This window comes from Mirounga angustirostris, unplaced genomic scaffold (assembly GCF_029215605.1).
Source record: "Mirounga angustirostris isolate CCGP_5_RB_7025 unplaced genomic scaffold, mMirAng1.0.hap1 SCAF_16, whole genome shotgun sequence".
NCBI lineage: Eukaryota > Metazoa > Chordata > Mammalia > Carnivora > Phocidae > Mirounga > Mirounga angustirostris.
The window spans coordinates 55,977,799-55,990,067 of record NW_026991724.1 but is presented as its reverse complement, the minus strand read 5'-3'; the positions used below and the strand labels follow the sequence as shown (position 1 = coordinate 55,990,067).

The 12,269-nt window shown below is 41.5% G+C and overlaps 1 protein-coding gene across 7 annotated transcripts in view; it reads left to right on the top strand.

Moving 5' to 3' along the window:
- Window positions 1–12,269, top strand: part of LOC123856081 (zinc finger protein 420-like) — a 111,394-nt gene that overhangs the window by 40,472 nt on the left and 58,653 nt on the right. The window contains exon 6 of one of the 7 annotated variants that reach the window (XM_054511601.2): window positions 4,545–7,378. The exons of the other annotated variants lie outside the window; for them this stretch is intronic. Within the exon in view, the coding sequence (XP_054367576.2) occupies window positions 4,545–4,651 (107 nt within the window). The 3' untranslated portion in view covers window positions 4,652–7,378. Of the gene's footprint in view, window positions 1–4,544; window positions 7,379–12,269 lie in introns of those variants that run through there. 7 annotated transcript variants of the gene reach the window in all.

The window sequence follows — 12,269 nt, the reverse complement described above, 5'->3', positions numbered from 1 at the left end:
AGTTGTTGTAGTTTCTCAGTTTTCAAAGTGTAGTTACTTCTTTAGAGCCCATTGCCTTCCTCTCTCTGTCTTCAGCTCTGTAGTCTCTCCATTGGTTGAACAAATGCTCTGAGCAGCTACTAGAATGCATCCAGAGGGTGCTCTCATTCCTTCCACCTTCCATGTCAGGCATGACCAAAACAAGTCCCTCAGGCAGCAGCCAAGAAGCCAGATCACTGAACGTACAGGTTGCTCATTTGTGACTTTCCTGAGGAGATGTAAGCGTTTTCTCACAGTGTTGCCATGGAGTGTCTGGGAGGGTGAGGAGCTGTTGTGGGCAAGTGTTACAAATTTTCCTTTTCTTCTGATATGGTTCTTCTTCATTTGTACTTGCCTGGGGGTGCTTGTTTTCCTAACTGGCTTCTGGAGCACTCTAAAAAGTAATCTGATCCATTTTTGTCTCCATGGAAGAGGAAAGTCCTGGGGCTTCCTATTGCTGACATCCACTGAGGAGCTATGATGGGCATTTATTTTGCACATGAGCATTTTAACACACATGCATGTCAGTGTAGTAAGTGTGATAACTTATTTTTTTTGTTATTTGTGTCTTTCCATGACACCCAAGGCCTGTTGGCAAAGACAGGCAAAGATGATTCATTTCTTAGAGTGATATGGGAGGATGTGGAAGCAGTAGCCCTGAGTATTTATACTTAAGAATGTCTGGAAAGGTGACGGTGGGGGGCGCGGGGGGGGGGCAGGGGGAGTAGTGAGGATGTATCTTGGTTTGAGAATCTCCCCATGCAAATAATGTCTTGTGTACCTGGGTATTACTTGTGCAGGATCTACTCTGCTTTTCTTATTCCAGTGCTCATAAACTCGTGCTTACCTACCTTGCTCATTGTGTGAAGGTCAAGTGATTGCATCATTCTCCTGTTAATGGGAGGGGGTTGGTCCTCATTGTAGGACTGTCATGAATAGTACTGTCATGTAAAATCTATAATTTGTCTTTTAATGGAACATGCACACATAACCTCTGGCTATTTATGTGGGAATGAATTGTTGGTAAATGTGTTTAGATATGTTCAACTTTTTTTTTTTTTTTTAAGATTTTATTCATTTGACAGAAATAGATACAGTGAGAGAGGGAACACAAGCAGGGGGAGTGGGAGAGGGAGAAGCAGGCTTCCCACAGAGCGGCAAGTTTTCATCATTCCAGATTTTATCTCTATCATTATGTTAGATTGTAAGCATTTTATTTGGGGGGATGTTACTGTAAATGTATTATATCATATCATATCATATCATATCATATCATCATATCATATCATATCATATCAATCATATCATATCATATTCCCACCTGATCCCAGGTGCCCCTAGATATGTTCAATTTTAATAGATACTACCAAACCCTTCCCCAAACACCTCTACCAATGTTCACATTCACCAGCAGTGCATGGGATTTCTGGCTTATCTACAGACTTTCCAAAACTTGGTAGCTTATGTGATTTTGATGTTGGGCTCCTGGTTGGTATGTGACATTACCAAGTCATGGACTTACTGGCTTTTTTGTTGGTGGTGTTACTCTCTGTTACTATGGAGTTAGGCATTAACATTTGGATAATCTCTTTGTCAAACTGTCTAGTTAGTTACTGTGCCCATTTTTTCTGCTGTGATATCTTTTCCTTGAGTCTTTGTACTTCTGTATATATTATGAGAATGGGTCCTTTGTCTCCTCTCTCGCTCTACCTCTATTTCTATCTCTTGAGATTGTGATACAGAGAAGTTCTTAATTTTCTTTTAATGAATTTTGTCATTTCAACCTTCATGGTTAGTGTTTTTTATTGTTTTTAGAAAACTTTCTTCTACCGAGACCACAGAGATAGAATGCTTTGTCTTTCTCTAAACACATCATTATTTTTAAAATTTGAATCAGAAATGTATTAAAAATCAATGTGTTGTGGGGCGCCTGGGTGGCTCAGTCGTTAAACGCCTGTGTTCGGCTCAGGTCATGGTCCCAGGGTTCTGGGATCGAGACCCGCATCGGGCTCCCTGCTCAGAAGGAAGCTTGCTTCTCCCTCTCCCACTCCCTCTGCTTGTGTTCCCTCTCTCGCTGTGTCTCTCTCTGTCAAATAAATAAATAAAATCTTAAAAAAAAAAAAATCAATGTGTTGTATGATTTCTGTTCTTTCTTTTTTCCTTTTTTTTTTTTTTTAATATGGTAGTGATGAGCCACCTGGGTTTTTTTTTTTTTTTTTTTAAGATTTTATTTATTTATTCATGAGAGACAGAGAGAGAGACAGAGGCAGAGGGAGAAGCAGGCTCCCCGCGGAGCAGGGAGCCCGATGCGGGACTCGATCCCAGGAGCCTGGGATCATGACCTGAGCCAAAGGCAGACCCTTAACCGACTGAGCCACCCAGGCGTCCCTCTTTTTTCCTTTTTTAAAAGATTTGCCCAGGGACTCCTGGGTGGCTTAGTCTGTTAAGCGTCTGCCTTCGGCTCAGGTCATGATCCCAGGGTCCTGGGATTGAGTCCCACATGGGGCTCCTTGCTAAGCAGGAAGCCTGCTCTCCCTCTGCCTACTGCTCCCCCTGTGAGCTCTCTTTCTGACAAATAAACAAAATCTTAAAAAAAATATTATCCATTCACTTTAGAGAGACAGAAAGAGTGGAGGGGTAGAGGCAGAGGAAGAGGGAGAGAAAAATTCTTGCAGACTCTATGCTGAGTGGGTAGCCTGACGCAGGGCTCCATCCCACGAACCCAAGATCAGACCCAGGTGAAAACCAAGAGTTGGATGCTTAAGTGACTGTGCCACCCAGGTGCCCCTATTGTGTGATTTCTGTAGTGACTAGTGTTATATATTCTTTTTTCCCCCCAACATGGCTAACAAATGTATTACGAAACTATTGTATTGTGTTTTCTTTTCATTTGCTTGCACAAGTCATTTCTTGATATAGATTCACATCACCACAATCTTGGAGTAGACTTCTTCTGTGATTTGTCTCCATCTTGTCCTGTCTGTAGTGATGCACAGAGTCCATCATGGAGCTCAGTCCCAGGACCCTGAGATCATGACCTGAGCTGAATTCAGATGCTTAACCAACTGAGCTACCTAGGCACTCCCATCCATGATTTATTTTATTTATTTTTTATTTTTGGAATTTGTAAGTGTGGCTCTGAAATCAAAGATGTTGACATCAGTTGCACACTTGTGAGAAACTCAGACCCCACCCAGAAATCCAATTCAGAATATGAATTTTAACAATTTCTCAGCTCATTGTACACATTAATATTGGAGAAGTACATGTCTAGCTCACCTACACTCTTCCATTATTCTATGCCTGTTTTTATGTCTATAGTACATTATTTTGATAACTGTGGATTTGTAGTGTGCCTTAAATCAGGAAGTGTGCTGTTCATTTTCCAGATTCTTCTGGGTATGTGTTATCCTGTGACACCCATGTAAAGTTAGGGTGGATTTTGATCTTTCTGCAAAAATGGCATTGGGAATTTGATAGAGACTGCATTAAATCTGTAGACCACTGTAAGTTTTATTGACACATCAGTAGTTGTAAGTATTCCAGTGCAAGAACATGGATGTTTTTCCACTTATTTCTTCTTTCAAATCCTGAACAATATTTTATAGTTTTCATCATTCCAGATTTTATCTCTAACATTATGTTAAATTGTAAGCATTTTATTTGGGGGGATGTTACTGTAAATGTATTATATCTCTATTTTTGGAATTGTTCTTTTTCATGTAGAAACAACAAATTTTTTTTTTTTAAGATTTTTAAAATTTATTTATTTGAGAGAGAGAGAACGAGAGAGAGCACATGAGAGGGGGGAGGGTCAGAGGGAGAAGCAGACTCCCTGCCGAGCAGGGAGCCTGATGCGGGACTCGATCCAGGGACTCCAGGATCATGACCTGAGCCGAAGGCAGTCGCTTAACCAACTGAGCCACCCAGGCGCCCCGAAACAACAAATTTTTATGTGTTGGGTTTGTATTCTCCAACATTGTAAAATTTTTATGAGTTTTCACAGCTTTATAACAACAAGGATTCCCGTGAGAGGAAAATGGCCGTGGAGTAGGAGGACCTGAGACTCATCATGTGTTTCTCTAAACACATCATTATTTTCAAAATTTGAAATTTAGGAAAATGTCAGGAACACAACTAGATAACTACGAAATCATCCTCAATACCCCAGAAATGGACTTGAAGACTGACAGAACATACTTCCCAAGTAAAAGGAGAGAAGAGGCCAGAGCAAGGATGGCAGAAAGATTGGAGACATGGTTTAAAGAGAGAAGAGTGAGAGTGCTATGGAAGACAGGGAACTGTGGCTGTAGGGAAAGTGGCATGACAAAGGAGCACTCAGGGGAACACATAAGGAGAAGGTTCCCCCAAAGCCATTGGCTTGGACAACAAGAGGGGGTTGAATTTCATGAGTTCTTGGAGCTAGTATGTCTTAAAGCCTGGAGTTTTATTTATTTATTTTTAATTAATTTAATTTAATTTTATTTATTTTTTTAAGATTATTCATCTATTTATTTATTTGACAGAGAGAAAGACACGGCGAGAGAGGGAACACAAGCAGGAGGAGTGGGAGAGGGAGGAGCAGGGAGCCCGATGCGGGACTCGATCCCAGGACCCTGAGATCATGACCTGAGCCGAAGGCAGACGCCCAACGACTGAGCCACCCAGGCACCCAAGCCTGGAGTTTTAATGGTCAGCCTGCTTGGCTGGGTTAGAGCGAAGAGGGCCATGTGCTGCTTCTGGACTAAAGGTCGGTCAACAGCCTCAGGACAGACAACCTAGAAACAGTTATCTGAAGAATTCCAGGGGCACACCCTGGGGAGATTATTCAGTAGTCTAGGAGTGTTTCCCTGAGAGAAAACATTCAGTGAGATGTGTCTCCAAGAACACGGGAGTTGGATGGCACCATTTCCCTCTCCTGCCCTGTAGCATAAACACAGAGCCCCACTCAGGAGGACACTGGCTATCTGCCTTGCTTGCACCAAGCCCGACCCCGCTGTGCTCTGGTAGGACTCAGGCCCAGCAAGGTGGGCCCTGCCCACATCACATCTCCTGAGCAGAGACTTCTGCAGGGCCTCATTTGTGGTGGGATTGATGTCAGGTTTCATTTCACAAGCAGACCAGAGCACACCTAGTTAAAACTCCCCGTAGTCAGTCCAGGGAGCAAACATTGCCCAGAGTAGGAAAGGAGAGCCTCTGCAAACCACTGGTATGAAGGATAAAGCAGGACACCTCACGGACATTTCTAACATACAGAGGAAGGCAGACTTAGACCAAATGCCAAGACAGAAGAATTCATCCCAGATGAAACAACGAGATATAGCCATGGCCAGAGATCTAAGGGAAATAGTTATTAGTAACATGCCTGATGGAGAATTTAAGGCAACAATCATAAGGATACTCTCAGGGTTGAGAAAAGGATAGTGAGAACCTTACCACAGAGAGAAAGTAGTTAAAAAAAATGAATCAAACAGATTAACAATGCAATATAGGGGATTGGAAAGAGGCTTGCAATGAACAGCAGGCTGGAAGAAACAGAGGACCGACTTGTGACCTTGAAGACCAAATAAAGGACAATACTTAATCTGAACAAAAGAGAGAGAGAAGAATCATGCAGCACAGGATTTGATTTAGGGAACTCAGTGAGTCCATTAAATGTAGTAACGTTCTAGGTCTTGGGCTTTTCTGTGCTTGGAGAGTTTTGATTCCAGACTCAACTTTCATTCTTGTTGTTGGTCTAAGAAGATTTCCCATTTCTTTGGTTCAAGGTTTATAATTCAGTCTTAATAACTTGTACATCTTTAGGAATTATTTGTGGGGTTTTTATCTTAGTTATCTGATATGTTAGTATATAATTGTTTATGCAGTTAAAGCATTGCCAGTTTTGTTTATTATTTTGGTTAAACTGGGCGTTACTTTCGGTATTATTTATTCTGGTCTCTATTTTATTTATTTCAGATTTTTCTTTGCTATTTCCTTCCACTGTATTCTGTTGTGGACTTTGCATGAATATTCCTAACTGGTAGTCGTTTGTCACCTTCTTTACTTGTACTGTCTTCCCCTGGCTTTGATAACATATTAATGCTGGTACCACAGAGAGAGTATTTTGATAATTTCTCTTATCTTCCCTCCTTGGAAATGTTTGAGGAGATTTGAGGTCCTTCCTCCTAAGTGTCATTTGGAATTATCCAGTGAATTCATCTGGCACAAGACATTTCCTTGTTGGGAGTTTCTTCATTACTCTTTCAATCTACTTGGCAGTTGTAGATCAGGTGTGATTTTTTTATATTTCTTCATGGTGGAGTCCAAATAAGTTATACCTTTTCTGAAATTTATTGTTGTCTTTTGGTATCAATTTCTGGGCATATAATTATCCATTGTTTTCTCTTATAGTTACTTTTATTTCTATGGTATCAGTTCTACTGTGTCTTCTTTCACTTCTTCATTTCTCATTTTAGTTGGTCTTTTTCATTCTTACTTGATTTAATTAAAGGGCTGTCAATTTTGTTGATCTTTTCTGATAGCCATCTCTTCGTATTGTTGATATGTTCCTATTTCCAGAAGATCCTGTTGTGTACATTCCAGTTTTACATTTCAAATTCCTTCTTTCTGGGACACCTGGCTTGCTCAGTTGGTTAAGCATCTGTCTTTGGCTCAGCTCATGATCCTGGAGTCCCAGGATCTAGCCCCATGTCTGGCTCCCCACTCAGTGGGGAGTCTGCTTCTCCCTCTACCCCTCCTGCCCCCCTGCTCTCTATCACTCTCTCTCTCTCTCAAATAAAGGAATAAAGTCTTTAAAAACACAAAATTCCTTCTTTCTAAATATTTTGTGCTCATGCGGTACTTGTCCTGATTATTTGAGGTATAGGAAAGTGATTTGTTCTACAACATGACAATACCACAGAATTATCTATTAGGATACATGGTCAGTACATTGTGTGCAAAGGTACATATCCATGGAGGAATGAAGTCCTGATGATTCCTTCTCAGCCATCTTTCTGACTTTCTCTGATTGATTTGAAGCTTGTACATTAGAAGTCATCATATCATCTGAAAGTGTAAGTGGAATGAGTTCGCTTTTCTCCTTTTTGATATCTTTCAGCTATATCTTCACATGACACCCAGAGCTTCCTGCCAAATCCAAGTATAGAAGATTCTTTCCAAAAAGAATCAATGGGTAGATAAAAAATAGTGCTGTTGAGAAGTTACACTTACTGACAGAATGGGACAATGATGGGAAGAGTGAAGGGCATCAAAGGCATCATGAAAGACATATCCAAACTGAGACAACTGCCTTTAATAAGAATCTCACTGCCAGAAGTGAAGGATATACAACATTTTGGAAAACCACCCTATTTTAGTCAGCTGCATCTTACAAAGCATGTTTCAGTAAGCAAAACCTCCAAGTATTCAAACATACCTCTTTGTGGAAAGACAGTTTGAAAAATCTGGGTAGTTACCTAGTCCTTGCTAAAAAGAATGATTTGGACCATTTTCAAAATAGGATTGGATTGACCTTTCAGTCAAATATTTCTGATAATCAGAGATTTAAAAATGAAGACCCAAATGCTAAGTGGAATCCATTTGGGAAGTCCTTCACAGAGGACTCAACCCTACAAAATTACCAGAGCATTTTCAATGGAGACAGAATTGCTAAATGCAGTGAATCAGAGAAGACATTTAACCAGGGCCCCCATGTTTATAGATGTGTGAGGATTCAGTTTCCAGAGAACCATTATGAATCTAGTAAAGGTGGGGATGTGTTTTATGAAAGCTCTAACCTTATTATACATGAGAATGTCCATTTGGGAGAGAATCTTTTTTTTTTTTTTTTTTTAAGATTTATTTATTTATTTATTTGACAGAGAGAGTGAGAGACAGTGAGAGAGGGAACACAAGCAGAGGGGGTAGAAGAGGGAGAAGTAGGCCTTCCGCCGAGCAGGGAGCCTGATGTGGGGCTCGATCCCAGGACCCTTGGATCATGACCTGAGCCGAAGGCAGACGCTTAACGACTGAGCCACCCAGGCGCCCCTGGGAAAGAATCCTTATGAGTATAATCAATATGGGGGTGCACTCAAGCAGTCCTCCAATGTTGGTGATCATCAGAGAATTCTTGAGGGGAAACACTCATTCAGATGCAATGAACCTGGGACCATGTTTAGTCAGTCATCAAGACTATACATAAGTAAGACAGTCCATACTGAAGAGAAACCTTACAAATATAAAGAATGTGGGAAGGCCTTTAACTGACAACATCACAGAATTCATACTGGAGAGAAACCCTACAAATGTACCTACACACATACTTTCAGACATTATTCACAAGCTCAGGTTATTACCCGTATTTGTGAATGACTGGGTATAGATTAGAGGTTCCAACAGTCCTTGTTGGGTTCAATTAATTTGGTACTGTGCCTCACAAAACTCAGGGAAACACTTATTATTTCCAGCTTATGAAAGGATATGGATAAAGGATACAGATAAGTAGCCAGATGAAGAGGTACATAGTGAGGTCTGGGAGGGTCCAGAGCTCAGGAGCTTTTGTCGCTGTGAAGTTAGGGTATGTCATCCCCTGTGTGGATGTGTTCATCAGATTGGAAGCTCCCTAAACTCCATATTATTGGGATTTCATGGAGCCTTCTTCATGTAGGCATCACCAGTCATAACTCCATTTGCAGCCATTCTCCCTTCTCTGGAGTAAGGGGGGTGGGGAGATGAAGCGGAATGTTCCAACCTTCTGGTTATGGTCTGGTCTTTCTAGTGGCCAGCTCCCATCCAGGAGCCCATTGAAAGCCACTTCCCTAGAATAAGAGATACTCCTACTACTGTGATCACTTAAGAATTTACACGTTAGGGGGCGCCTGGGTGGCTCAGATGGTTGAGCGTCTGCCTTCGGCTCAGGTCATGATCTCAGGGTCCTGGGATCGAGTCCCGCATCGGGCTTCCTGCTCCTTGGGAGCCTGCTTCTCCCTCTGCCTCTCTCTCTCTCTCTCTCATGAATAAATAAATAAAATCTTAAAAAAAAAAAAAAAAAAGAATTTACACGTTAGGAGCTTTGTACCAAAACCAGGGGCAGAGACAAATATATATGTATTCCATCATGACATCAGTAAAAAAGGAATAATATTAGTCCAAAAGCATAAATTCATAAACATTAAAAGCATTAGTAACAGTTGACCATACATTGTAAACACGATATAATGTCTTTAGACTTTGGTGAATATTGCAGATTAAATTTTTCATGGAAAAAGTGTACCACAATTCATGTTTCCACGCTGATTTCTCTGGTTTTGAATGTAAATATTGGACCCTGGAAAATGGCAGGGGAGTATTTGACACTGGGAATGATCTTCCTGGTCCAGATTTTCCCTAGAAACATGCTGGAGTTCTACCTCTTATGTCATCATTTTCCTTTACTGGACTGGAACCAGGACAAGTTTGAGAGGTTTTTCTCAGTCATCTGAATGTAGGCAAGTGTTGGTCATTCCTTCTAGTGGAATCCCAGACACCTTGGTAGCTTTTGGTTTGAAACATTTTCTCCATCATTTTCTAGTTTCACAGAGTATCCAGAGGTTGTTCATTGGCCACTCTGGCCCCTTGAATATCTTCCAGGCCATCACTATCAGTCCAGGTAGGCAAAGCATTAAGGAACAGTTCCACATTCCATTGGCCACTCCAATGTCCTTTGCTGGATCCTACCTTGGCTGGTCAATATGACAGTTCCTTTGTATGTATGGGAGAAGAAGATGAACAAATACATCACAAACATTATAGACTTTGGATCCTGTTCTACTATACCTTGTGAGGAACACATAGACTTACTCTATGTAGCATTCAGATGTACCTCAAATGTTTTGTGTGTAGGACTCATTATGGTTTTCATTCTGTGCATGCACAAGCTGAGGGGCCAACAACTTCATAGGAAATATCACACCTAGATCCTCCCCTGAGATAACAGTTACCCAAACATTCTTGTCCTTGGGAGCACCTTTGTCACTTTATATTCTCTCTGCCATTATTGTAATTTCTCTCTTTTTTATTAGACCATGTGGAGGGAAATGAACAGCTGGGTCTTAATGCATGTTTCCAACCTGCCAGCCCTTTACTCTGTTGAGTGATGACCACTGTGTATCCAGGTCCTTCTCTGTATCCTGGAGAAATTATAAAACTTCCTCATCTCATGGGAAAAATGTAGTCTGTTTTCCTCGATGTAAGTCATTTTTTTTTTTTTAAAGATTTTATTTATTTGACAGAGAGAGACACAGCGAGAGAGGGAACACAAGCGAGGGGAGCGGGAGAGGGAGAAGCAGGCTTCCCGCGGAGCAGGGAGCCCGATGCGGGGCTCGATCCCAGGACCCTGGGATCATGACCTGGGCCAAAGGCAGACGCTTAACGACTGAGCCACCCAGGCGCCCTGATGTAAGTCATTTTTATGTGCATGCCTCAAAGAGTATATACAATTACAAGCCAGTCACATTGTATGTAAAATTGTGATTGAGATAATCTATCATAGTAACTAATAAATTATAACCATAGAATGAATCCTTTTATAATTATTATATAATTATCCATACAATTGTTATATTTATGGTCCCAGGAGATAAGGTCAGAGTCCAATCAGTGATGAAGTAGTTTCTCCTGAAAGAATGCAGAGATACTCAAAATGTCTTTGAATGTGTATCTTTCAATATGAGATGTTATATTTACCTAACATTTACCTGGGTGTTGGGTTCTGAAGACAGTTTCACAAAGATGGTTAACAAGTTTGATGGTCCTTCAAGAAACTGGTGCTTCTGATGGTCAGAGCAGAATGTCTACATGACAACAAGCATAGGCATTAAAACCTGCCACATTAGGTCCTGCCTAAGTGCAACCTCAGGAGTGGAGAAGATCCTTTAACAGTGCAAAGTTAAGACCCACAACAAATCTAGAATCATGAACACAACTACAGCTACCTGTAACCCATGTTAACTGAAGTACAGGCTTCTTACTCCAGAGAGCCCTGCCCAGGGACAGGATACATCACACCTGCATCAGAGCATGCTGCTCCACCAGGATAGGTCTGTGCTCTATCTGATGACCCAGACTCAGCCTAAGGTTTCTGCTCCCTGGATCCCTATGGGGGCAGTCTCACTGGGGACACACTCCTCAGTCCCAGGGACTCTTTGGAATACATAGGGATGTCCTGTGTAGACTGGAGTTAGGCTGGCACCAGAATCTGAATCTGCTTTCATCTCCAAGAAAGATGAATGAATCATCCAGGGTCCTCTTCTCCCTCCATAGGAGGAATCTCCTTCTGGGTTCCTCATACTGTGGTAACAAACACTGAGCAAGTATAGAGATGTAAACAGATAGAAACTGATTATTTCCATAGCATCCCATTATTAGAAAAACAGATGAAGAGTCATGATCCATATCATCCAGGAATTTTTAGATTAGGGCAATTGGGTACATTGTTGAATTCAGGATTGTGGAGTCAATGTGAGGAAGAAGAGTGGTATAAAGGGGACTTTCAATTGGGCCACTTCCCTGTCTGTGTTGTTGTGTGCGTTCTGGTGTCACCCCTGATGGGTCATCCATGGACCAAAGAGTATTTATTATTAGTAGTAGCAGCATTTATTTGACATTCTTCTTAAAAAAAGCTTTCTAGGGCGCCTGGGTGGCTCAGTTGGTTAAGCGACTGCCTTCGGCTCAGGTCATGATCCTGGAGTCCCTGGATCGAGTCCCGCATCGGGCTCCCTGCTCGGCAGGGAGTCTGCTTCTCCCTCCGACCCTCCCCCCTCTCATGTGCTCTCTCTCATTCTCTCTCTCTCAAATAAATAAATAAAATCTTTTAAAAAAAATTTTAAAAAAATTTTAAAAAAAAGCTTTCTAATATAATTGTCCCAGAAAATTCTGTTTATGTTAAGTTGCTGTTTCTTTTATTTTATGAAATAGAAAGGAAAGAGACTAAATAGATTAAAATAATATGAACTCTGTGTGTTCATCTTCTTTTGAGAGGCTTAGGAATGACAGCTGGAAATATCCCAGAGGCAGGGAGGTTAAAGCCTATAGCCAGCTCCCTCCCTAGGTCAAACCAGATCTACCTCCTTCTGAGGCTGTGTCCTTGTTTGGTTTGGCCCTGGCATCTCCTCCCTTCCCAGGACAGATTAGAGAACAGATTCTGAGTGGCTGTTCCTTTCATCTCTCCCGGGCTGGAGCTCACAATTCCCAAAACCCCAAACCGGATAAATGGGAGAGCAAAGGACTAT